Source organism: Trachypithecus francoisi, unplaced genomic scaffold, assembly GCF_009764315.1.
Source record: "Trachypithecus francoisi isolate TF-2019V2 unplaced genomic scaffold, Tfra_2.0 Lachesis_group20, whole genome shotgun sequence".
NCBI classification, from domain to species: Eukaryota; Metazoa; Chordata; class Mammalia; order Primates; family Cercopithecidae; genus Trachypithecus; species Trachypithecus francoisi.
In genome coordinates, this window is record NW_022681466.1 from 61861265 (window position 1) to 61889252 (window position 27988).

At 39.9% G+C, this 27988-nt stretch overlaps 1 protein-coding gene across 1 annotated transcript; it reads left to right on the forward strand.

The window, feature by feature from the left end:
- The first annotated feature begins 1079 nt into the window (after positions 1-1079).
- Positions 1080-27961, forward strand: LOC117067692 (myosin-1). The gene is made up of 40 exons (XM_033184545.1): positions 1080-1133; positions 1383-1413; positions 2980-3223; positions 3324-3467; positions 3583-3739; positions 5145-5172; positions 5919-6033; positions 6132-6224; positions 6356-6419; positions 7086-7184; positions 7592-7695; positions 7830-7968; positions 8184-8302; positions 8388-8537; positions 10735-10905; positions 11716-12025; positions 12422-12489; positions 14270-14357; positions 14440-14557; positions 14856-14979; positions 15068-15204; positions 15304-15559; positions 17152-17394; positions 17486-17662; positions 18456-18601; positions 18683-18773; positions 18868-19257; positions 19610-19736; positions 21389-21507; positions 21662-21858; positions 22582-22765; positions 23052-23217; positions 23311-23435; positions 23948-24256; positions 24345-24548; positions 24882-25007; positions 25098-25268; positions 25526-25630; positions 25750-25845; positions 27702-27961. Exons 3-40 carry the CDS (start codon positions 3020-3022, stop codon positions 27810-27812), a joined length of 5775 nt encoding a protein of 1924 aa, XP_033040436.1. The 5' UTR covers positions 1080-1133; positions 1383-1413; positions 2980-3019; the 3' UTR covers positions 27813-27961.
- The last annotated feature ends 27 nt before the right edge of the window (positions 27962-27988 follow it).

A 27988-nucleotide genomic window follows, 5' to 3' on the forward strand; every position in this document is an offset into this window, starting at 1 on the left:
AATGAGGAAGATGAATTAGATGATCCCTTATGGTAATAAAACGATGTGACCTTTACAACTAGTATATCCAGATATCTCCTTTCATAAGGCAAGCTATAGCCATTCAATCAATTGAAATGTAAGTACAATAATACAGATGTGGCTGCAAAACCAGGTATATTAAGCAAATGTGGTCCCAGTCCCAGCCAGACAATGCTGACAGAGAGAGATGCAAGGCCACAAAGACAGTAAAATAAACTTAAAAAAAAATTAAAATTAAAATAGAAAACACTGTTCAGGTATTGTTTGTAAGCAAAATATTAAATATATCCCATGGACAGTTGATAGAGGAAAAATCATCGATGCTGCATATTTAGACAGAGAAATGCCCTGTTTCCAGCATTTTCTTATGTTGAGTTTCATAGAAGAAACTAGATTTCACAAGCAACTTGGGCATCGAAAAAAATGAGAGAAGCAGGACATCTCTGCTTGGCAAGGCAATGCAATTTCGGAGCAAGTCTGAAGTGCCGGTGGAATGATTTGACAATGAATCAGAGGCGACTGATTGAAGGAAACAAAAGAAGCTATGTTTGGCTGCTCTTCATGAAGCAAGTTTCAAAATTAAATTTCCAAGCATCCTTGAAAAAGCACAATAAATTGCAAAAAAGAAAAAAAAAAAAGGAAATCTTTTTGAGAGAAAGCAACAATGTTTTTATAACACTCTGCTAAAGAGCAGAAGCTTTCCTCCCGAGTATACTATCATAACTGTGCAGGCAGTTGAAAAGACTTCACACAGGCGACTCTGTGAAACAGAAGAGCAGTAGGCAACAAAGTCCAGGGATTCCAGAACTTAGCTGTCTTTGAAACAACACCTTACATTATTCCAAAGGCCAACAACTTTAAGATTGCCAACGACTCAAATTATTTATAGGAGATTGATTCATATACTTAACCCAATGTGAGAGGAAATATTTCTAATTATATCCAAACATCTTTAATATGAGGGGAATTAGGCTTGGAGACTGTCAATGCCAAAAACATGTTTTGCCAAATATGTTTTAAGAAAGAGGAGGAGGTTACGTGTTTTCCATATTTGAGCCTATAAAAGTACCCTTGGAATGAGTATGACTTGTCTCTCCTCATAAAGCTTCAAGGTAAGTGTGTGTGAGGACAGGGTTCTGTCTGGAGGACGGTAAGGGATGTCTGGCTGCCCCCGTGCATGCCACACATCCTGGCTCCCACTGCCCTTGGCAGCCCTGCCAGTGAAGCACCAGCTTACTCTGTAGCAATTTTAATTAGATGTTGTAGTCGTCCCAGTCATTTCCTGGTTCTCAGTTAAGAATTATTCTATAATTGGGAATTGTTATAATTTAATCCGAAGAGATTTGCTCTTTTTCTTACAGTTCTGATCCACTTTAAGGTCGCATCTCTACGGTAAGATTCTGATTTTTTTTTTTTTTTTTTCTCATTGCTCACAGAGTGCAAGGAATCTTCTGCAGTGATTTGGAAGTGGTAGGGGGCGGGGTGAGGAGAGTGATTTAAAAAATCATTTCCATTTCATGGTTGATCGTGCTTCTCTTAAAAAATGGAGAATGACTTGAGAAACTGGTTCTCATTAACTCATATCCCTTGCAATATATGAAAATGTTTTCTCAGAGTCTTTGGGAATTTTATTCACAATAGTGAATTTCATTCACTATTTCCAGCATTGTAGCTTATCTTTTAAATGATTGCATTACAACATGCAATGTAACATTTCAAAGTGTTACTCAATTATCGAGAAAATTTAAATTTTCTATACTATGGCTTTTCCTCAGCCCTATAAATACAAAAAACTATGAGAGATGATGTCTAAATGGATAAATAGAATGGTCTGAATCTTTGCCTTGGAAAAGTTGCTTAAATCTGCATGTTGTTTCACAATCTGTAAAATAAAAATTAACGAATATATATATATATACACACACACACACACATATATATACACACACAATATGAAATATCATTGTGAGCATATTCAGCAAGATGAAGCATTTTAATTGTGTTATCAGAGTCAATATAGTTTCAATAGGAAAAATGTGAAAAATGTATCCAAATGAGCTTTCCCGGAAAAGGTACTTTTATTATTACAAATTAGAATATACATCAGGATTATTGACAACATTAATGAATGCTAGTTAATGTGGATCCTGAAAAGAACAAGTCTTGTGAAATTGTTATAAAAATGTTAACAATAAAGCAAGAAAACATAGGTAAGAATGTTTTATAATAAATATTTGAGAAATGCTAAAGACCAGGGAAGAAGCTGAGTTTGTCAAAATTATTATACAGAGACAACAGAAACTGATAGATAATAGAATATTTTTTAACCATGCAAAACAAAGATCCATGCATTTCTGCTTTCCTGTATATTAGGAAGTCTTTGTAACTCCCAAGTTTATAATGAAAATATTTCCGTCATGTACAGAGTAGTTCCTGAAATTATAGCAACATATTCCTATTGTTCTTTTAATTCACCAAGCCAGCTTTGAGCCCTTCTCTGTGTCCAGCATGTGTTCTAAGAGGTGTGAAGGATACCATAAAAAGAAGAGAACTCCCTGCCTGCAAGGTGCTTATAATCCAGTTGGGAAGATAAAAAACTATAAGTGAAAGAACTAGAGACTATCCTGCCACCATTATAGCTTTATGTTCTCCATAAGCCAATGATAGACGGCTTATAAAGATTAATATACATAACAAATGAAACAGAGAAAGCAGCTAAGAGACTGCAATAGGTGAGCCAGAAACAACAGTCTCTGTCCAAATGCATGATTAAGTATCTGTCAGCGCTGGCACAGAACAAAGAGACTGACATTTTATCCTCAACCAAGCCAGGGAGGTGGTCATACCCAATGCAATACTAAGCACTCAACTGGTCAGTAAACTTTTTAAAAAAGTTTTAAATGTGAATCTAATGGTCCAGTTTCTTAATTTCTACAATTTCTTTTCTTCCTCTGCCAGCCAGGGTCCTTAATTGGGCTGCCATCAGTAACCTGCAGCCATGAGTTCCGACTCTGAGATGGCCGTTTTTGGGGAGGCTGCTCCTTTCCTCCGAAAGTCTGAAAAGGAGCGAATTGAAGCTCAGAACAAGCCTTTTGATGCTAAGACATCAGTCTTCGTGGTGGACCCTAAGGAGTCCTTTGTGAAAGCAACAGTGCAGAGCAGGGAAGGGGGCAAGGTGACAGCCAAGACCGAAGCTGGAGCTGTGAGTAAAAACATCTGGAGCTGAGTAGACTCTGCCTCACTTTGGGTTAAGTTAGCAGACACTTATTTTTTGATCTGGCCTCTCTTGTTTGACTGGACAGACCGTAACGGTGAAAGAAGACCAAGTCTTCCCCATGAACCCTCCCAAATATGACAAGATCGAGGACATGGCCATGATGACTCACCTGCATGAACCTGCTGTGCTGTACAACCTCAAAGAGCGTTACGCAGCCTGGATGATTTACGTGAGTTCTTTCTCATGGCCTTCTACTCATGAGAGTAGTTAATAGTTTTTGACAAGTAGTAGATGATTAAGGTCCCCATCAAATAATTCTGTTCCCCCCCTTTTTTTGGGTGCAGACCTACTCAGGCCTGTTCTGTGTCACCGTCAACCCCTACAAGTGGTTGCCAGTGTATAATGCAGAGGTGGTGACAGCCTACCGAGGCAAAAAGCGCCAGGAGGCCCCGCCCCACATCTTCTCCATCTCTGACAATGCCTATCAGTTCATGCTGACTGGTGAGTGGCTCAGCTGGTTTTCATATGAATTATTTTACCACCCATAATCACAAAATGTTAGAACTAAAAAAAGACCTTTAGAAAAAAATTCAATCCACCCCGCTGGTTGTTCAGCAGAGGTGACTAAAGCACAGAGAAGTACATACTGTCAAAGCTGGTATTAAAACTCTGCTCTCCTAATTACACCTCCCTGATTTTACTAGGCCATGCTATTGCTCCATCCCATTAAGTTTAATTTGTTTATGGTCTCCTTGCTTGGAAATGCACAATTTATTTTATATATTTAAGTAATAAGAGCCAAGATTAAGTAACAACTGAATCATATAATCATATATTATCTGAATAGAAATGAAAAATAGGAGTTCAATCCTTTTAGTGCCTCAGTTTCTTGTTCATTATAAATTAGATACTTTCACAAGTACTGTCATCTCTTTAAAGTCATCAGAGTGCATCTCAGAGATGATATCCTGGCCGGGCGCGGTGGCTCAAGCCTGTAATCCCAGCACTTTGGGAGGCCGAGACGGGCGGATCACGAGGTCAGGAGATGGAGACCATCCTGGCTAACACGGTTAAACCCCGTCTCTATCAAAAAATACAAAAATCTAGCCGGGCGAGGTGGCGGGCGCCTGTAGTCCCAGCTACTCCGGAGGCTGAGGCAGGAGAATGGCGGGAACCCGGGAGGCGGAGCTTGCAGTGAGCTGAGATCCGGCCACTGCACTCCAGCCTGGGTGACAGAGCAAGACTCTGTCTCAAAAAAAAAGAAAAAAAAAAAAAAAAAAAGAGATGATATCCTTTGAATGAAGATGATGTTTTAGAGCTACACACATGTAAACAGAAACTGTTTTCCTGCCTTAGAAAGATTTTATTTTGATTGAGGCATCCTCTCTTACCTCATCTTTCTTTAACATCATGGTACACTTTTGGGAGGGCTGATCGAAGTTAGGGCTATAGTCTGTGGCCAAAAGACACTAAACATTTTCTGTTTGTCTTAGAAACAAAACCTCAATCACGGCTTAACACTATTTCAATCTATTAAATGACAGTCCAAGCCTTTAGCATATTAATGCATTTTTCAGCTACATGCATTAATCAGCAGACAGCATGCCATTGAAATCTACAGGTGACAACTAAGGAATGTACCTAGCTTTGGAGAATATTGCTCTTTATATCAAACCAACAGGACACACTTTCTTTCTGTATTAACTTAAGGAATTTAAGATATGACATTTTTATGTGTCTCTTCCCCCAATTTAAGAGGCTTAAATATAATACCATAACTTTACCACAGTATACTGAAAGATCCCATTGAATACATGACACTTATACTCAAATGCTCTATTTCCCTATAGAAAGTTTTGTTTGTGTAACTGATACATATGCTGATTGTCCACTGTTTTTCTTCTAGATCGGGAGAATCAGTCTATCTTGATCACGTATGTATTCCTATTCTGAGATTTATTGGCAGTTTATTCTCACTGGAAAAATGACAAACCGAAAGAAGAAATTAGTTAATGCTCCCTACTAAAGCAGTGAATGATCAACCTGGAACGAGATATAGGTTTAGCTTTCTTATAAGGTTTACATTGCATTAGAATGTAAAATAATAATGTTCTAAATCACCTCATTTGCTAGCTCAGTCTTGAAAGTTCCACAGAACTTTTCAGTGAGTAGAAAGTGTAAAATGAGCTTGGCTGGAACCCAGTATAGTGCAATGAGCAGCATACAGCATTCGAAAGGTACAGCAGTTTGGAAACATTACTAGCAGTTCATTCTTAAGGCCCACTTAGAGAATGTCTGTTCCTTCAAAGACCAAACTTGAGCCATGTCTCTAGTACGAGGAAATGGGAAAACACATGCACGTTTCATAGAGTTTCCTACTAACTGTTTCATTCAATAGAGGTGCTGAGTAGCTGCTTTTCAGACTCCTCAAGTCCAGGTCTCAGCACCCAGAAAAAAATCTGACACATTATAAACACTCAAGAAATACGTGTTAAATGAATAATGACTGATTTTTTCTACTTCTTGTCAGTGCAAAGCAATAGAAATAATATGAGCTATATGTAGGCTGAAAAGAAAGATGTAAAAGGCTCTCTGATAGAGATATAAAGACAAAGGCACGAGGTAGTTGTAGTTTCATTTGTCGCAGTGCTTAATTTCTCATGAGTTTGGTCTCTGACAGTGGAGAATCTGGTGCAGGGAAGACTGTGAACACCAAGCGTGTCATCCAGTACTTTGCAACAATTGCAGTTACTGGGGAGAAGAAGAAGGAAGAAATTACTTCTGGCAAAATACAGGTGAGTCTGATTGTCACAGTCACAATCTAGGCTCTGTTGGGACTCTCAGGTAGGAAATTCCCAAGCCCCAGATGCAAGGACTGCACTTGCCTTTGCAGGGGACTCTGGAAGATCAAATCATCAGTGCCAACCCCCTACTGGAGGCCTTTGGCAACGCCAAGACCGTGAGGAATGACAACTCCTCTCGCTTTGTAAGTCTCTTGGTTGCCAAAGGGTCTTCTCTGCCTTCAGATGCCAGAGAAAGCATGTCTGAATTATTTCAATGGCATCCCTATTATGTACTTCAAGTTTTGGGTATAACAACATCTTTTTTACTTACAAGGGTAAATTCATCAGGATCCACTTCGGTGCCACAGGGAAACTGGCTTCTGCTGATATTGAAACATGTGAGTAACAGGACCTCCTAAATAGAATCCAAGAATGGCAAATATTGGTTTGGAGGAACACTTTGCAGCTCCTGCTGAATATGGAGCTTGTAAAGCACCAGTCTGCTGCCAAACATGCCTGTGGTTAACGTCAGTCTTATCCACAGCCCACAGTGTGCTTTACCCACTCCAGTCATGAGGTAATGCTTCTGTGGGAACTGCCAGGAACTGCTGGGCATGTCCAAAGTATTCCAGCCCCAGAATGATTTCAAATTTTTTTTTTTTTTAAGAAAAAACTAACACTAGGAGTAAACAAGTTGTCCAGGGCTTGAGGATATGTGATATCTTCCTAGCCTGAGCTTTAATACTGTTGCTTTTAGTAGTCCCTCTATTATATGGCAACAGGATGCTGCAGAGGGAGTCTCAGGACTCGATTATATTCCAAATGTCAAGGATCTTCTGTATGCGAAGCGAATGTCTTGATCCAAGCATATTTCACTTTTTTTCCCAGGAGGTAGGAGGAACTGCAATAGTGTTTGTAGAGACATAATATGTGGTACTTCACAGGAACATTCAGCTGAAATCTCAAGAGGCCAATGAGATTTAGCTAATGATCCCAAGTCCCCAAACCACTCCAGGACATTGTGTAATTTCCCCCCGTAATCTGATGTTTACTATCTGTTGCAGATCTTCTGGAGAAGTCTAGAGTTACTTTCCAGCTAAAGGCTGAAAGAAGCTATCATATTTTTTATCAGATCATGTCTAACAAGAAGCCAGATCTAATTGGTAAGAAATAACTTAAATTCACAGCTAGAAGATTGTCACTGTACTATCTTCTTTTTTTTTTTTTTTTTTTTTTTTGAGGCGGAGTCTCGCTCTGTCGCCTGGACTGGAGTGCAGTGGCCGGATCTCAGCTCACTGCAAGCTCCGCCTCCCGGGTTTCCGCCATTCTCCTGCCTCAGCCTCCCGAGTAGCTTGGACTACAGGCGCCCGCCACCTCGCCCGGCTAGTTTTTGTATTTTTTAGTAGAGACGGGGTTTCACCGTATTAGCCAGGATGGTCTCGATCTCCTGACCTCGTGATCCGCCCGTCTCGGCCTCCCAAAGTGCTGGGATTACAGGCTTGAGCCACCGCGCCCGGCCTACTGTACTATCTTCTAATGTAAAACAAATGCCCTGAATTCTGTGACTCAGAAATGCTCCTGATCACCACCAACCCATATGACTATGCCTTCGTCAGTCAAGGGGAGATCACAGTGCCCAGCATTGATGACCAAGAGGAGTTGATGGCTACAGATGTAAGTTATACATGAATTTTCATGGAAAATCCATTATGCATGGGAATGGCAATAACAGCCGTCTCTATGTGTGTAAAGGATACAGTATAAATTCTCTTGTGCCCTAATCTTTGTCTTCTCATCTCTCCTGGTAGAGTGCCATTGAAATTCTGGGCTTCACGTCAGATGAAAGAGTGTCCATCTATAAGCTCACGGGGGCTGTGATGCATTATGGGAACATGAAATTCAAGCAAAAGCAGCGCGAGGAGCAAGCTGAGCCAGATGGCACAGAAGGTACCAAATGAATCTCCATCTGGGTTTAATGAGAGGATATAGGCAAAAACGTCCATTCCAAAACTCAAGTCTTCTTTACAGCTGAGCTCCTGACGGACATACTTAGATGTACCCACACACAGACTTTCTACAAAGTTATTCACTCAATACTCTGCCCCTTTGAACTGTGGGTCCCACAGTAGGTCATACTGGGTATCTGAATTATGTTTCTGCAGTTGCTGACAAGGCAGCCTATCTCCAAAATCTGAACTCTGCAGATCTGCTCAAAGCCCTCTGCTACCCTAGGGTCAAGGTCGGCAATGAGTTTGTCACCAAAGGTCAAACTGTGCAGCAGGTAAGTGCATGACCTCAATGAATCACACCCATCCCAGGCCTTCATGACATGCCTTCAATAACACCAATAAACTTTATCTGTGAAGGTGTACAATGCGGTGGGTGCTCTGGCCAAAGCCGTCTACGAGAAGATGTTCCTGTGGATGGTCATCCGCATCAACCAGCAGCTGGACACCAAGCAGCCCCGGCAGTACTTCATCGGGGTCTTGGACATTGCTGGCTTTGAGATCTTTGATGTGAGTTAGCAGAAAAATTGTACCAAAAAAGTTTCCAACAAGCAAGCTTGTCGCTGCAGTCATATAGCATGACTGTAGTCACTTATGGAAAGGGTCTATGAAAAATAGCTGGACTATAAACTTAACTGACACATGAAAGAGCACCAAAAGACCATGAAAGGAAATGAACTTTGGAATGAGATAGACCTGGATTCAAACTCTTGCTCTGCCAATTACTAACTGTGTAATAATGGGAATGGTACCTGATTGATCATTGGGCAAATTCAACTAGGACCTATAGGTAAAGCACTTAGCATTCCAGATCACAGACTCACTTCTGAGATCTGTCTGCTAGTTTCAAGATTTCTGAATTTTCAGCCCTCAACACAGTCCCCAAGCATGCAGGCAGCACTCAGTAAACAGTAAGATAGTGAAGGCAATAATAGGATCAAAGATGGCAGTGGAGAAGACAAAGTCTTTAAAAGTAAGACTTTGAGATTCTGTTTGCCGAGAAATGAAATGTGTTTAATTATTAGGATAACCTCTGCAATACCCAGGTATTGAGTATAGAAATGGCATCATAAGTAAACTCAAATTTGTCTGCCTAAGAAAGAATATCTGCTACACAGCTTAGGAAATAAGGTTACTGAAATCCTCCACTTGACAGCAGTATCTTGGATGTTTCTCATTTAGAGGTCGCACTTCCAAACTTTTATCTATGTATGAAACTGGATGAAATTTTCATACATATGATTGAAACTGGAAGAAATTTTAGAAATGGAGGCACTTCCAGACATTTCCAAGCCAACATGGGAAGAAAGGAATAATCTGTCATCAAGCAGGAACAGAAAAAGCAATCCACACTTTTTAAAATAAGAAAACTAATAACAGGGTACTTGCAATCATTTTGAGCTTTTTTTTTTTTTTAAGTAACAGCTTTATCGAGATATAATTAACGTATCATACAATTCACCTATTTAAAGTATAAAATTCAATGGTTTTTAGTATATTCACAGGTACGTGCTATCATCACAACAATTTCAGAACATTTTGATCACCCCAACAGGAAATTCCATCTTGTCCTCCCCCTAGGCCACAGAAACCCCTAATCTACTTTCTGTCTCTGGATTTGGCTGTTCTGCACACGTCATATAATGGAATCAGATAATATGTGGTATTTGTGACTGTCTTCTTGACTTAGTATGTGCTTGCCAGATTCATCCCCCCTGTAGAACTCCTTTGACTTTTCTGTATGGTGATAGTGCCTTTAAACAAGGGCATCCTCAATTGTGTTTCCATGTAAGTGCCCTGAATAATGAAGCAGGGCAGGCCTACTCAAGTTCTGGGAGTAGTTACAAACACTGGCTCTGGTATCAAAATGTGGGGTTTCTGCCATGACCCTTACTGCCATGGTCTTACACAAGTTACTTAGCCTCTCTAATAGTGTTTCCTCACCCATGAAATGAGCAAATGATACCACCTACAAAGGTAGCTGTGAGGATTAAATGCAGTAACTTATACAAGGCACTCAGTATAGTGTCTACTGTAGAGTAAATGTTCACCAAATAGTAGCTGTTGAATTTTTAATATTAAGGACAATATACAGACCGTAATGGCTCAGATCTAACAAACTTAGCTAGTTTACAACATAATCATAAATCATTAAGAAACCTCTGACCAACAAAAACAAATACTGGAAAAACCAAACAACCTTTTCAAAAAAACTTTTAAGTTCAGTGATACATGTGCAGGTTTGTGACATACGTAAGCTGTGTTGCCCACATATTAAGCCTAGTACGCATGAGTTATTTTTTTCTGATCCTCTCCCTCCTCCCACTCTCCACCCTCCAATAGGCCCCATGGTGTGTTGTTTCCCTCTATATGTCCATGTGTTCTCATCATTTAGCTCCCAGTTATATGTGAGAATATGCAGTATTTGGTTTTCCGTTCCTGCATTAGTTTGCTAAGAATAACGGCCTCCAGCTCCAAACAACTTTTTTTATTGCATAGGAAAGCATCATTCAGAGCTTGTTGACGGGTGTTGAAGAGACCATTTTAACAAGTATGCTAACAGCAGCAAAAACTTCATTGCGTAGGTATAGGTAGGATAAAATGATACCATCCTAAGAGGGCAATTTGGCTAACTAAAAAAACATCACTTTCAAAGAGAAGATTTCATTATAAATGGCATGCTAATTTGTATTTTCCACTTATTTAGTTCAACAGCCTGGAGCAGCTGTGCATCAACTTCACCAATGAGAAACTGCAACAGTTTTTCAACCACCACATGTTCGTGCTGGAGCAGGAGGAGTACAAGAAGGAAGGCATCGAGTGGGAGTTCATTGACTTTGGGATGGACCTGGCTGCCTGCATCGAGCTCATTGAGAAGGTTGGCTTGCTTTTTGCAGATCACAGATCATACTGCTGTACAGTATTTAAAAGAAAATCATAAAATCTTGATATAGGCAATGGCTAAATATTTCTACTTGTGAAAAACACAAGGAGAATTCCTTATTTTGCCAACTCTGAGGTAGATATTCTGATAAAAGGAGATTAAATATTTTCTATAGAGTCCAGAACTCATCACATACCCACAGTTTGCAATACAAAGTCTTACATTCAAAGTCATCTTTCCTTACAAAAAGTGCACTGACTAGAATATTTTTTACTTTTTTTTTTTGTCATCCTAAAGTCATCATTATTGCATTAGAAGTATGAATTTCTACTAATGTACGTTAAAGCAGAGGCTTTTAAAATCCAGTGTGTGAAAGACTCACCAAGAATGCGCGGTACAGTTGCAGGTTTCCCTCATCTCACCCCTAGAATACTTTCTGGTAAGTGTAGGATGAAGCATCAGAATCCTCATTTTGAACAAGTGATTCGGATGCAGCTAATTTGCAAGTCACACTTGGAGAAATATTGCTTTAAGGTCTCTGGGGTAAAGACACAAACTCCACAGGAGCACAGCCCTCATCTGTCTTACTATGTCATATCCCAGAGCCTGACACAGCACGAGGCTCCTGATCAGCACCCAATAAATATTTGTTAAGTTAACGACTTCTGACCAAAGGAATGAGTTTTCATTAACTCTGTAGAATTAAAGGGTGAATTGATTCAGATGGGATCATTATTAATGTCATGTGTTATTTCTATAAGCAGACAGAATTCAAATGGCATTTCTTTCTTTTCATGCTTCCAGCCTATGGGCATCTTCTCCATCCTGGAAGAGGAGTGCATGTTCCCCAAGGCAACAGACACCTCCTTCAAGAACAAGCTGTATGAACAACATCTTGGAAAATCCAACAACTTCCAGAAGCCCAAGCCTGCCAAAGGCAAGCCTGAGGCTCACTTCTCTCTGATTCACTACGCTGGCACCGTGGACTACAACATTGCCGGCTGGCTCGATAAGAACAAGGACCCCCTGAACGAGACTGTGGTGGGGCTGTACCAGAAGTCTGCAATGAAGACTCTGGCTCACCTCTTCACTGGGGCAACAGCAGCGGAAGCAGGTAATTATCAATATAATTAATCTTTTACCTAATATATAAAACATAACCAGAGGTCGGATGCAGTGCCCGTAATCCCAGCATTTTGGGAGGCCAAGGTGGGTAGATCACCTGAGGTAAGGAGTTCAAGACCAGCCTGGTCAACATAGCAAAACCCCATCTCTACCAAAATTACAAAAATTAGCCGGGTGTGGTGGCAGGTGCCTATAATCCCAGCTACTCGGGAGGCTGAGGCAGGAGAATCACTTGAACCCGGGAGGTGGAGGCTGCAGTGAGCCGAGATCACGCCACTGCACTCCAGTATCTCAAGAAAAAAAAAAAAAAAAAAGACAAAACAAACAACAAAAACCATAACCAGAGAAAGGCCGTCCTATGATTGCTTCTTTTTTTTCCCCTTAGAGGCTGGTGGAAAGAAAGGTGGTAAGAAGAAGGGTTCTTCTTTCCAGACCGTGTCTGCTCTCTTCAGGGTACAAACTTCATTTTCTCTGTCTAATTAGATTTAGGATATTAAATGTACTCTATGGTGTGGGGGAAAAACTGATCTTTCAAGGATTCTAGAACTGGATGTAACTCAATGAGATAGTTCAGCTGGTAGTGGTAAAACTGAGTTTTAGGGAGCTTGGGGATAATTTGGAAGACACACCTCACTATTCAGAAGACACAGGAGTCAAGGGAGATGAAAGTGAATTGCAGAAGTCAGTATCAGACAGCAAAATTCAATTCTGGGGCCTGAGAATGAGGTCATATAACACTTAAAAGGCTCCACTGGGATAGGATTACGTAAAGCTGAGATTTGCTTGAGGCTTTGGGAGCCTCCGAGTGATTTAGGTGCTTAAAGATATATTGGTATAGAACAGAAATGAGTAGATTTTGAAAGCTAAAGATAAAACAGTGGTGGGAATTGGAGCCCCTGTCAAAAGAAGGAAATAAGAAACCAGATGTGATTAAAAAAAATAGCACTTGAAAAAAAAAATACGGCCAAGTACAGTTGCTCATGCCTGTAATCCCAGCAATTTGAGAAGCCGAGGCAGGCAGATCACTTGAGGCCAGGAGTTCAAGACTAGCCTGGCCAACATGATGAAACCCTGTCTCTACTAAAAATATAAAAATTAGCTGGGCATAGTGGTGCACGCCTGTAATCCCAGCTACTCAGGGGGCTGAGGCATGAGAATCGCTTGAACCCAGGAGACGGAGGATGCAGTGGGCTGAGATCATGTCACTGCACTCTAGCCTGGGTGACAAAGCAAGACTCCATCTCAAGGAAAAAAAGGAAAGTCTATTTTTCCTTTGGCAATCCCAATTCTGATTCCATCTCTAATAACTGATGCTGTAGATATTTGGAAAAACCAGGATCTCCAAAAGATGGAAAACTTTACACGCTTGGTAACATGGCTGTCAGTTTTCTACCAATTCCCAGAATAGGCATTAATAAAGGCCACTTTCTGTGGAATAAGCAGGACACGGCTCTGTATCTATGGCAAAGAATAAGCATGTGATAGACACACAAATACAAGTGAAAGTCAGGTAAAGAAAGAAGTGGGTGTGACTGGGCGCCATGGCTCACGCCTGTAATCCCAGCACTTTGGGAGGCTGAGGCGGGTGGATCACTTGAGGTCAGGAGTTCAAGACCAGCCTGGCCAACATGATGAAACCCCGTCTCTATCAAAAATACAAAAATTAGCTGGGGGTGGTGGTGTGTGCCTGTAATCCCAGCTACTCAGGAGGCTGAGGCAGGAGAATTGCTTGAACCCGAGAGGCAGAGGTTGCAGTGAGCCAAGATTGCACCACTGCACTCCAGCCTGGGCAACAGAGCAAGACTCTGTCTCAGAAGAAAAAAAAAAAAAAAAAGAAAGAAGAAGAAGAAGAAAAAGAAAAAAGTGGGAGAATGAGAGGAAGGCATTGATTAGTAGTAAAATTAGACCTTGTATCTAGGCAAAAAGAGAATGGGTAGAGTATTTCCATGTACTTAGAGTGTCATAGTGAATTTAAAACATATACTAGGAAATTCAACAGCAGTGAACAGTCACTTCAACAGCAAGTAGAAATCTATGTTTCAAATGCACACCAACAGAAAATAGGAGGACATATTGCGAATGTGGAAATTCCAGAGATAACTCTTTGAAAATTTTCATCTGGATACTATTCATAAGAATTAAACCAGTGTCATAGATCACAATGATTAGGTCTATAAATATGAATGTAGAAAACAGTACACTTTTAAAAATGTAAACTCACATGGTTCCACAGGAGAATTTGAATAAGCTGATGACCAACTTGAGGAGCACTCACCCCCACTTTGTGCGGTGCATCATCCCCAATGAAACTAAAACTCCTGGTAAGACATTTCTGATATCCAGACAAGCTCCAGTGTGTGTGCAATAGACCAGGAAGTATGGCATGTGGGTTCCTTCTTTTAGGTGCCATGGAGCATGAGCTTGTCCTGCACCAGCTGAGGTGTAATGGTGTGCTGGAAGGCATCCGCATCTGTAGGAAAGGATTCCCAAGCAGAATCCTTTATGCAGACTTCAAACAGAGGTCAGACATTTTTGCTGTAAATTATTTTAAGGTTTCTATTACTTCTTAAACATTTTTCAATGAAAGAATCCTTTATACCTCCTCTTAAAATTGAAGAGAAGATAAACTCACTTAACAAACTTCATACTGACATAGGAAAAATCTGAAGTCTTTTGAATATACAGAGGATAGATAAAGGGGTAGATATGAGTTCTTGTTTATTTCAGATTGCCCAGTGGCTATGTTGTTTCTATAGCCAGACAGGAAGATTTCTTGTCTGTGACAACAGCCATATCATTGTTTTGTCTGGCTTAAACAGATACAAGGTATTAAATGCAAGTGCCATCCCTGAAGGACAATTCATCGATAGCAAGAAGGCTTCTGAGAAGCTCCTTGGGTCCATTGATGTTGACCACACCCAGTATAAATTTGGGCACACCAAGGTAATATTCTGTAAATCCTACCTGATGTTATTCCCGTCCCTTTGAATTTTATATAAATTTTCTGAAATGAAATTCTTCCCACACATAGGTTTTTTTCAAAGCTGGTCTTCTGGGGCTCCTAGAGGAGATGCGAGATGAGAAGCTGGCCCAGCTGATTACCCGAACCCAGGCCATGTGTAGAGGGTTCTTGGCAAGAGTGGAGTACCAGAAAATGGTGGAAAGAAGGTATTAAGTAAAGAATTCTTTACTTAACCTCATCATCCTAGGCCTTTTAATTCTGCTTCTTATTATAATCTGATTTGAACATTTCTGTTCCTATGACAGAGAGTCCATCTTCTGCATCCAGTACAATGTCCGTGCCTTCATGAATGTGAAGCACTGGCCCTGGATGAAGCTGTATTTCAAGATCAAACCCCTCCTCAAGAGTGCAGAGACAGAGAAGGAGATGGCCAACATGAAGGAAGAATTTGAGAAAACGAAAGAAAGCCTTGCAAAAGCTGAGGCCAAAAGAAAAGAGCTGGAAGAAAAAATGGTTGCTCTGATGCAAGAAAAAAATGACTTGCAACTCCAAGTTCAAGCTGTGAGTATCCAGAAGTCATTTCCTGCAATCTGATGCTAAAACTTCAGCTCAGTGGTCACTAAGGAGAGGTCTAGATTCCACTAAATAAGGGACAGGTTATGAATCTTTAATAATCCACAACTTCTTAGAATGTTCTATAAAATTCCATACACAATATTACTAAAAATCACTGTGGTAGGATTCTTTGCTGTCAAGAAGGGAAAAATAAAAGCATTTTTCCTTCCCCTCTGTTGTTTTCCATAGCAGAATGTGAACAAGAAATAAAGTGAGCTTTGCTCCCTAAATTCTCCCTACTGAAAAATGCAAGTAAGAGCTGTGAAAAAGAAAAATATTGTCAGTGAAGAGGAAGGAGACTTTGATGAAAACGCATTAACCTGAAATCGATATTCTGAATCTTGTATCTACAATCCCCGAGCAACTTTCTGCTCAACTTTATTTTTAGAAACTTTTTAGTACCTGAAAGAGTAGGATTATGGCAAGAATAATGGCAATGCTTTCTGGTAAGGATAATGGCAATGCCTTCCACAGATAATGCCTATTTTTATGCAAAGTATGAGAGATAGGGTTGATATTCTCATTCGAATGTCCCAGTAACTATCCAGAGGCTTGGGGAGAAATATTTGCTCAAGAGTCACTACCTAACCCATTTTTGTAACCCAAATAACAAGACAGTTCAATTGCTGCCACCAAAACCAACAGCAGAAACATTAAAAGTTACCCTCCTAGTTCTCTGAATTCAGAAAGGGAATTGACTAGTCCCATTGTGCCTACAAGTTTGGGACACATATTTAGAAAATCTAAAGAATGATGAATTGCGAATACCTAGGTTGGCACTGTGACTTTCCTGTACTTTGTATAGATCGGGGTTTTCCACACTGGGGAGTGGTTCATCATGCCTTCAAGAAACAGGAGATAACCTATCCAAGAATACTCCTCTCCTTTGAGGATAGTATTATATAACCTGTGTTTAACAATATTCTATCAACTATCCACTAATAAATATTGGGTGAAGTTCCAGACAGGGATGTAAGTTTGAATGAGAGACATGGTCCTTCCCTCACAGTTTATCCCAACTCCTATTTCTTCTCATGAGAAATACGTTTGCTACTTCTCTAAGCATCACCTTGAACATATTCCATTCCCTTTGGTGCTTCCAGGTGTTCCTTTAGTTCCAAGCTACTCTGTCACTGGATGACACTTCTTCCTTTTAAGGCACTTTTCTGATTGTACCCCTCTCTCCTAGCAACCTGCTAGAAACCCAATCCTTCTGTCTATTGGTTTTTCATATATTGAATGCTCCTGAAAATAAATATTAAAAAAAGAAAATTGGCTGACCTGAAATTATATACCAACACATTATATATGTTATAGCAAATATAATTGTAACAGAATTTCACCAGGAACCATGACTTAAGTTCCTTTTTTTATCACCAGACTCATAAGTGCCCAATAAATATTTGCTGAATGGTAGAAAGCTAATAAAAATTAACCTGAAGCCTTAAAACAATTCACTTGTTTGGTTTCAAAATATTAATAAAATCTGAAAATGTCTAGGAAACTAAAATCTATAAGTATCCATTGCCTCTTCTCAGGAAGCTGATAGCTTGGCTGATGCAGAGGAAAGGTGTGACCAGCTGATCAAAACCAAAATCCAGCTAGAGGCCAAAATCAAAGAGGTGACAGAGAGAGCTGAGGATGAGGAAGAGATCAATGCTGAGCTGACAGCCAAGAAGAGGAAACTGGAGGATGAATGTTCAGAACTCAAGAAAGACATTGATGACCTTGAGCTGACACTGGCCAAGGTTGAGAAGGAGAAACATGCCACAGAAAACAAGGTATCAATCATATTCTACAATATTGTATAGAGGTTCTGCCACCCAACTAAGCTGCTTTAGAACAACTAAGCTGCTTTCTTCACCTTTGTAGGTGAAAAACCTCACAGAAGAGATGGCAGGTCTCGACGAAACCATCGCTAAGCTGACCAAGGAGAAGAAGGCTCTGCAGGAGGCCCACCAGCAGACCCTGGATGACCTGCAGGCAGAGGAGGACAAAGTCAACACCCTGACCAAAGCTAAAATCAAACTTGAACAACAAGTGGATGACGTAAGCTTAACATTATATAAAAATGATTTTTAAAAAATTTTGTAACAAACTAAGTAAGCGTGAGTTTGTGTTTTTATGATGTAGTGAGTATTTATCAAGTACCTCCTATGAATGAGGAATATGGAATACCATCCCTATTACAAGGACTAAGATGTACACACAAGAAAGTTGTTAAAATCAATAAAGAAAGTTAACTGTGAATAATAGACAATATGGGTAAAAAGAATTGAGGGAAAGGAAGCTTAACGTGTTCACAAAGAAAAGCTATACAAGCAAAACAGGTCTTTAGCTGGGCTTGAAAGACAAGTGGCTATGTGCAGTTACAGGAGAGGGTGGGTGTTTTAAGCAGGCAGCATAGCAACAGCAAAGAAGTTGTAATGATCAATAAGGTTTTCTCTCACAGAAACAAAGGACACTCAGAATTAGGAATGTGGAAGATGAAGAACCCACTGAAAATGCCTGAGTAAGGGAGACATTAAAAAAGTCATGGTTTGGAAGTATTAGCATGGTGTCCATCCCAGCTGGAAAAGTAGTGGATTCCAGTGGGGAGATGCAGAAAGCATAATGTCTCACTAGTAACTTATTGTAACAATGTGACAAAGAGGCACATTTTACCTTTTAAACGATGACTCTTTCGACTAGGTAAATACCAAGGAGAATGGAATCAATGGGACAAATCTGCCTAATTCATAGAAAAAATAGTTTGCTGAATAGATATAATGTTGAAAAATTTAATCTGGGACAAAACGTGGTACCCTTCTGAGAACCATATTCATGGATTATTAACTTTTAGCTTGAAGGATCTTTGGAACAAGAAAAGAAAATCCGGATGGATCTAGAAAGAGCAAAGAGAAAACTAGAGGGAGACCTAAAATTGGCTCAAGAATCCACAATGGATATAGAAAATGACAAACAACAACTTGATGAAAAGCTTAAAAAGTAAGCAGTTTCAGGACAACGGTTTTGTGGGGAAATTACTCTTAATATTTCTGAGACTGACATAAAGTGCTTTTCTAATAGGAAAGAGTTTGAAATGAGCAGTCTGCAAAGCAAGATTGAAGATGAACAAGCCCTTGGTATGCAGCTGCAGAAGAAAATCAAGGAGTTACAAGTACGTTAAATGATTTTCACCAGGCTAATTCAACATCAAAAAGTTACTGACACCAAGAAGTTGAGTTTATATTAATAGTTTTCACCATTTCCAGGCCCGTATTGAGGAACTGGAGGAGGAAATCGAGGCAGAGAGGGCCTCCCGGGCCAAAGCAGAGAAGCAGCGCTCTGACCTCTCCCGGGAACTGGAGGAGATCAGTGAGAGGCTGGAAGAAGCCGGTGGGGCCACTTCAGCCCAGATTGAGATGAACAAGAAGCGGGAGGCTGAGTTCCAGAAAATGCGCAGGGACCTGGAGGAGGCCACCCTACAGCATGAAGCCACAGCGGCCACCCTGAGGAAGAAGCACGCAGACAGTGTGGCTGAGCTTGGGGAGCAGATTGACAACCTGCAGCGGGTGAAGCAGAAGCTGGAGAAGGAGAAGAGTGAGATGAAGATGGAGATTGATGACCTTGCTGGTAACATGGAGACCGTCTCCAAAGCCAAGGTACAATCAACACTTCACATGGATTATTTGTTTTTTTTGTTTTTCCCTTTAGCACAAATATGATTTGTATCTCAAAAACATCTCATGAACTAAATCAGGTGCCCTTTTATTCATATCATGGATAGTACAATTTAGTAAAGTAGTTAGATTAACAAGCAATTCAGTGGCAGTATGCTTGGACTATGTATTAGTCTTCCCATCACAATCTAAGACTTTTGCTGGTTTTGTTTGTAAAGATAGTTTCTTCTCAAAATAAATGAGTACTGCAACTCCTATGGAATGTTTAGATTACTGAAACTTTCTTTGGTCCAACTACTGACTTGAGATGCCTTCTACCACTTTTTGAATGCAGGGAAACCTGGAAAAGATGTGCCGCGCTCTAGAAGATCAACTGAGTGAAATTAAGACCAAGGAAGAGGAGCAGCAGCGGCTGATCAATGACCTCACAGCACAGAGAGCGCGCCTGCAGGCAGAATCAGGTGGGCCATTTACCAGTACTGACCTTGAATGACGAATTCACCCTGCATGTGCGATCTGCTGAAAAACTCTGCATTTAGTTACTTGAGGTCATATACTACCTCCCCGGGAGATCCCCACTAATATGAAAACATTATTGACCACTGGCATGAGGTTGCTTTCTTTCATATATATATGAGAGAAATATATGTGTATATATATATGAAATATATATGTGTGTGTGTATATATATATAGAGAGAGAGAGAGAGAGACAGAGAGAGAGAAATAGAATCAGGTCCTTTTATTTTTGAAGACTTTAAGGAAGATTTGGCTTTAATCAAAAAGTTATCAAAAACAAAGTGTATCCTTACAGTACCTCTTTTCACTTTTCAAAATGCTTTCGCAAGCTGTGTGTTACTTTATTTTCCTCATTAGTCTGTGTAATACTATCCCCATTTTAAAGACAGCAGATTATGGTAGTGATGAAGCGACTTGTCCAAGAATGTTTACTCCAGTCTTTTTCCTGAAGTCTTGCCAATTACTGGTAACTAACATGGTTAAGTAGGGAAATATTCAAGACCACAACCCAACTGAGAAGCATTCAAGTAAGATTTGTAGATTTTTGATTAGAGAAATCGGAAAGTTTCTGCATTTATTCCCCCTCCTACTGACCTGTCCAACTTTCTACCAAAGTTCTATCTCCCCAAGTACAGATAACAAGATGGAAATTGTTTTATGGGTAATTTAGGCTATTAAAGTAATAGGCAGGTTAAAGTGTTGGAAAATCACTCTACATCTTTGGTATTCAAATACGTTCTTTCTATAACAAAGTTCAGAATAAGTTTTTTTTATTATTGTTAAAAGGTGGTCACTACACTTCATGAAAAAGAAAAACTATATCCTCAAGGAGTCAAAATGTTCCTTGTAGTTTCTCTTCCTCAATACATGTTTATTCCTCCTAACTCAGTGGTGTTTTAAAAAAAAGATAATTCTTATTAAATGCCAAAGAGATAAAGTTCAAGATAACTAGTTTAAAAATGGTGTGGAAAAGTTTTCCTACCTTTCTAACATAATATAGTGTATCTTCTGCATTATGGTGCTTAAAAAATTAAAGACATGTGTAAATGCCATTTAGTTTGGAAAGTACTTATCCAGAAACCAATTCATTCTGGGGATGGGAGACCACTTAATCATTTCTTAATATAAAAATCCTTGCAGAATTTCTTTTGACTATCACTTCTACTTACAGAAGAAAATGCCCAAAGTCTCTTATTTTCCACAGTATAAATCCTTTGTTTCAACCAACTTTCAATGGAAGGCAAATTAGTCAACACTATTGCCTTACATAAAATAAAAAGTACTGGAATATTTTGTTGGCTTGATTTACATTGTTTTCACGTTTCTTCGTCAATTCTGACTATGATCAAATAATCATAAATATCTCTTGAAATCTTTTGTGCTGTACACAAGCATGTAATCTCCCTCAAATTTCTCCATGCTTCTAATTTTTACATGGATTTGCTTATCAGGGTTAAAGCGGATGTTGGTGGTTTGTTGTCACCCATGCTCTCCATCAAGTTTCAGACTTGGCTCCCTTTCCCTGCTCAAGCTTTTATTTTAGAGTTTTAATTTCCAGAGTAAGGTTGAGTTTTCCGGACCTTGGTCTTTTATAGGTGAATTTTCACGCCAGCTAGATGAAAAGGATTCATTAGTTTCCCAGCTCTCGAGGGGCAAACAAGCTTTTACACAACAGATTGAGGAACTGAAAAGGCAACTTGAAGAGGAGATAAAGGTAAGTTCCACTTGTTGTCGTTCTTGTCATTATTGTTCTTGTAGTTGTTTGTTTTTCACTTACTTTTACAGACTTTCTTCTGGTGGCCTATAGATCAGGAATCAAACATCACTTTAAATATATAAAATTAAGTCACCAACCTCTATGTTCTCAGGCCAAGAGTGCCCTGGCACATGCCCTGCAGTCCTCCCGCCACGACTGTGACCTGCTGCGGGAACAATATGAGGAGGAGCAGGAAGCCAAGGCTGAGCTACAGAGAGCAATGTCCAAGGCCAATAGTGAGGTTGCCCAGTGGAGGACCAAATATGAGACAGACGCCATCCAGCGGACAGAGGAGCTGGAGGAGGCCAAGTATGTTCCAGACTTAGTTAAAATGGAACTATAAGGGCAAACAGTTTCCTTGCTCCCAAAACATATGAAAAACTAGGGAAAAAAACATTCTGGGACCATATACAGCCTTGTTGTTGGAATTAATGTTTTGGTAGATGCCTTAGAAAAGATCCTGAGAGGAGTTCTCAATGCAAAATGTATATCGATGTGGGAAGGCTTCTTTATTATTTATGGATTAATTAAAAGCTAGCACAAATAAGGGACATAATTAGACAGACAAAATCAAATATATTTCATTTGAATTCAATGTACCCAACATTTGAGCCCTTAATATGTTGGACAGCCTACAAGAATACAAAGATCAGTACAGTAGAGACTCTCCCTCTGGGGATTAAAATTATGTGGAGACACAGACATACAAAGCAGTAATTCAAGGTAGATATTAATATTCTATAGAAGAGGAATAAGACAGCTACCTGGAAGGGTAAAATGTTAGCTCATGCTTGTCATGGATGGCCTTAAAGTCACTCTATGAAGTATGGCAATACCAAAATTAGAGTTGTTTTCAGTATTTGGTGGTAGGATAATGGGAATGCGTTAATACAGAACTGGACCTACAGAACAAGCTTGAGAAGCAAAGTATTAAAGAAGTCTGATTGTGGAATTCACTCTCTTGTACCCACTTTGAAACACCCAATTCAGTTGACAGCCATTCACTTTTATTGTCCATATTTCACTTTTTAGGAAGAAGCTGGCTCAGCGTCTGCAGGATGCTGAGGAACATGTAGAAGCTGTGAATGCCAAATGTGCTTCCCTTGAGAAGACGAAGCAGAGGCTCCAGAATGAAGTTGAGGACCTCATGATTGATGTTGAGAGGACAAATGCTGCCTGTGCCGCCCTGGACAAAAAGCAAAGGAACTTTGATAAGGTATTTTCTCCAGTTTTTGCTTCAACTTTCAACATAGAATTAACAATAGCCTACTACCTTCAGTGTGCCCAATTCAAATCATCTGAGGGCTGTCCTCAGTGGCTCTCGACCCATCAGCTGCTGTCTGTGGAGAGGGGAAGTGCTGCTGTGGTTTCTATTCTTCTCACTTGTAATTTTTTTTTTTTTTTCAGTCCCAGAACACCTCAACTCAGAGTTGCTAGAATAGATGGTTTTTATCTCATCAAATTTTCTCCACTAAATTTCTTGTCCATTCCTTGACCTTCAGATCCTGGCAGAATGGAAACAGAAGTGTGAAGAAACTCATGCTGAACTTGAAGCTTCTCAAAAGGAGTCCCGCTCCCTCAGCACAGAACTATTCAAGATTAAGAATGCTTACGAGGAATCCTTAGACCAACTTGAAACCTTGAAGCGGGAAAATAAGAATTTGCAACGTGAGCACATTTTACCTTTACTTTAACAATAAAAGATTTGAAAGACTCTTTTCCATCGATGAACAAATTTCTATATTTTTTGTTCACCAATAGAGGAGATTTCTGATCTCACCGAACAGATTGCAGAAGGAGGAAAGCGTATCCATGAACTGGAAAAAGTAAAGAAGCAAGTTGAGCAAGAAAAGTCTGAACTTCAGGCTGCTTTAGAGGAGGCAGAGGTAAGCATTTTATTGCATACTCTAAAACAATTACAAGAGGAATTGGGCTCTATTAAATGCAAGGAATGGTGGATCAAGAGAAACGGAAAATCTTTTTTGCTCCATGTACTAGGGATGAGAATGGAGAACTGACCATGCATACAACCACCATAACCATATGTCAAGAACTGTGCTAGACACTGAACAAACAAAGATGAATCAGTTAAAGGCCCTGCTTTCAAGGACACAATTTAGGGAGATAGAAGCATATAAAACCAATAATAACATTCAATAATTTGTAGAAATTTCTATAATAACAAAATAAAAATGTATGATGGCAGCACAAAGGCAGAAACTGTGTTAGAGAATAGTAAAAAAAATGCAAGGGCATGAAAATGCCACTCTTGCTTAAATCTTACTACTATTTAGAAATCTATTTATAAATAAGGTTTCATGAAGGACAAATCATTCTTATCTCTAGAATACTACACACTTCCATTGCCCTACTAATGTCACCTCTTGCTGTCATTAAGGCATCTCTTGAACATGAAGAGGGAAAGATCCTACGCATCCAGCTTGAGTTGAACCAAGTTAAGTCTGAGGTCGATAGGAAAATTGCTGAAAAAGATGAGGAAATTGACCAGCTGAAAAGAAACCACATTAGAATCGTGGAGTCCATGCAGAGCACGCTGGATGCTGAGATCAGAAGCAGGAATGATGCCATCAGGCTCAAGAAGAAGATGGAGGGAGACCTCAATGAAATGGAAATCCAGCTGAACCATGCCAACCGCATGGCTGCCGAGGCCCTGAGGAACTACAGGAACACCCAAGGCATCCTCAAGGTAAATGGGTCCCAAGAGATGGTCCCAGGACAATTGGGGTACCTGCAACCCTGAGAACATGGTGTCTCAATGACGGTTTGTTTCACAGGATACCCAGCTCCACCTGGATGATGCTCTCCGGAGCCAGGAGGACCTGAAGGAGCAGCTGGCCATGGTGGAGCGCAGAGCCAACCTGCTGCAGGCTGAGATCGAGGAGCTGCGGGCCACTCTGGAGCAGACAGAGAGGAGCAGGAAAATCGCAGAACAGGAGCTCCTGGATGCCAGTGAGCGTGTTCAGCTCCTGCACACCCAGGTGCATGTAATAACAGAATAGTAAAAAATACAAGGGTATGAAAATGACATTCTTGCTGAAATCTTGGTACTATTAAGAAATCTATTTATAAGATTTCATGAGGGATAAAGTTTAAAATATTTTATTTTTTGATTATCTATATTTTTGCTTATCTGAACTATAACATCCATAGTTGATTGTCTTTTAAACATATGTCAACTTAGACAATTTATGAAACAAGGAGGAATATTAATGAATTCATTTAGTTAATTAGTTTATGGGTTCATTAGAACATCAGGCTTCCTAATTTTTCTCTCATGTGTCTAATATTTCTAATTTTCACATTTTAAACAGAACACCAGCCTGATCAACACCAAGAAGAAGCTGGAGACAGACATTTCCCAAATCCAGGGAGAGATGGAAGACATCGTCCAGGAAGCCCGCAATGCAGAAGAGAAGGCCAAGAAGGCCATCACTGATGTGAGTGAAGGGTAACACAGTGGTGGTCAAACTTGAATCTTAATTTGCTGTCTTAGCTATCTTAACCCATTCTGTTTTACTGCTAATTAGGCTGCCATGATGGCTGAGGAGCTGAAGAAGGAACAGGACACCAGTGCCCATCTGGAGCGGATGAAGAAGAACCTGGAACAGACAGTGAAGGACCTGCAGCACCGTCTGGATGAGGCTGAGCAGCTGGCCTTGAAGGGCGGGAAGAAGCAGATACAGAAACTGGAGGCCAGGGTGGGTCTCCTAATCAGCGTGTATTCCTATCTCAGTCCAATCCAACGCATGATTCTGAATACCTAGCACTACTAGATGATGTGGGGCATACTGAGGCGAGGGAGAGCTATTCCATCATGCCCAAAAGCTCATAATAAGGAAAACTGAACTAGGGCATTAAAAACTACATACAAAGCAGAGTAAAAGAAGTATGTGTGTCATTTGAAGAAGTAAAAATTCATCAAGTGAATGTCCTTAAAATGTCCATCTTCTTGTAGGTTCGTGAACTTGAAGGTGAAGTTGAAAGTGAACAGAAGCGCAATGTTGAAGCCGTCAAGGGTCTACGCAAACATGAGAGAAAAGTGAAGGAACTCAGTTACCAAGTAAGGAAAATGGCCTGTCTAGGTTTTCACTTTAGTCTACATGGGATTAAAAGCCATATATATGACAAAATGTGATATTTGTACTTTCAAGAAACTTACTCTTAAAAATATTATTTCAGACTGAGGAAGACCGCAAGAATATTCTCAGGCTCCAGGACCTGGTGGACAAACTGCAAGCAAAGGTGAAAGCCTACAAGAGACAAGCTGAGGAAGCGGTGAGTTCACAACCCCTTGCAGTGATTTTTCTCAGACATGACCAGGCCAGTTTAGTTAAAGCGACAAAAGAAAAGATGAGTAAAATGAGGAAGGATCGAAGGAAAACAAATGACTACATGGAGGTCCGAAGCTAAGGTAAAACCAACAGCCTGACAAGCCAGCAGAAGATGTTCTAGAGATGGGGAAGAGCAAAGGCAAAGCTTTTGAGTGGAAAAGAGTCTGGCTCAAGAAGCAGACAAAAAAAAAAGGAGGCAAGTACCAAAGCTGGGGCTGGAAAGCCAGGCAGGAGGCAGCTCATAGGGTCTTCCAGGCCATGGTAAGAAGTCTGGATTTTATTCTCAGTACAATAAGGTACTGGGGAGCCAGGGAGGGTTTTAATGTGGGTCAGTCCTTACCTGATCTATATTTTTTAAAAAGAGTATTTGGGCTACTATGTAAAGAATGGATTATTGGGTAACACAAGTGGGTGCAGACAGACATGTTAGGAAGCTTTTCGGGTTGGTTCTCCGGCTTGGAAAAGAAAGTGGAGCAGAGAGAAGTGGAGAGATTCAGGATATATTTTGGAGGTAGAAACTATAAGATTGCTAATAGGTTGCACTTGGGAGATGAAAGAAGGCAATTAAGAGTAATTTATCAAGTTTATGATTTAAGTAATCAGGTGGATGATGACTTAAGTGGGGAACAAAGGGAAGAACAGATTTGCAGGGCAAGAAAGAAACAGGAATTCTGTTTTAGATACATAATACCATATATACACAAGTGAATGTGTCACGTAAATCATTAAATATAAGATTCTGAAACTCAGAAGGTCTTGGTTATGTTCAAATCAGTAGATTCTTCACACTCCACTTTATCTCATTTCCCTATCCCATGATTCATCTGGACTAATAATCAAATAGTATCAATTTCCTACATATAAATATGCATAGTTACATATCACAAATGAGTTCCTCTGTTCATTGACGGTTTTTATTTTACCCCTGACATCTAAGGTAAGAGAGAGAGAAAGATGGGGATGGAGGGGAATGAGGGAGGGAGAGAAAACAAATACACATGTGTACACGGACACACACGCGCACACGCACACACACACACACACACACACAACCTGTCCATATCGTGGACAAATTGCTTAATCTTTCTTCAGTTCCTGCTTTCCTCATCTGTAAGAGGAAAAGCTGAGGTTTTTTTCCTCAAGCTATACTATTTAATGATTCTAAGCTTTATGTCTGTTCTAAATTTGAATGCCACATTTTGGAGGTTCTTACTGAGACTTTTAAATAAGAATGATTACCAGAGACTAAACTAGAACTGACCTGCTCAAATTCTCTGCTATATATTTGAGTATAATCAGAGACGGCTCAGACTATTTTAAGAAACAAATTCTTGCTTAATTTCTAAACTTAAGTGGCAATAATTTATATTCACATGGCAATAACTTATATTCAAGCCTAATGGTTTGGTTTGGTATAGATTGCATACTTGCATTCTTAAAAGGTTTGGTTGCATACTTGCATTCTTAAAAGGTTTAGTTCCATTCTCAGGATTCTGAAAAACAACACAACACAAAACAAAACAAAACACAAAGCTGGACACCTGGCATATTTAGTAGTAGCTCTAGGATGTTTCGCTGTTCTAAAAGTTCAGATACAAATGTCACCTGTCCTTCCTTGTTATCTACGAGTTCAAGAAGCTAAGGCAAAAAAATAAAAATACAAATTCAAGAGCATTTCTCTAGGTTTCTTAAAAGATCTGCTAGAGTGATTCATTTTTAAGTAAAAAGGAAATTCAAGATCCATTGAATTTCTGAAAAATTCTGAACTTTTTCCCCTCATAAACGGATTTCCATTCACAGGAGGAACAATCCAATGTCAACCTCTCCAAATTCCGCAAGATCCAGCACGAGCTGGAGGAGGCGAGGAACGGGCTGACATTGCTGAGTCCCAGGTCAACAAGCTCCGGGTGAAGAGCCGGGAGGTTCACACAAAAATCATAAGTGAAGAGTAATTTATCCAACTGCTGAAAGGTGACCAAAGAAATGCACAAAATGTGAAAATCTTTGTCACTCCATTTTGTACTTATGACTTCTGGAGATAAAAAATTTATCTGCCAAAATCTTGTGAGTCTCTTTTTCCCCCTCTA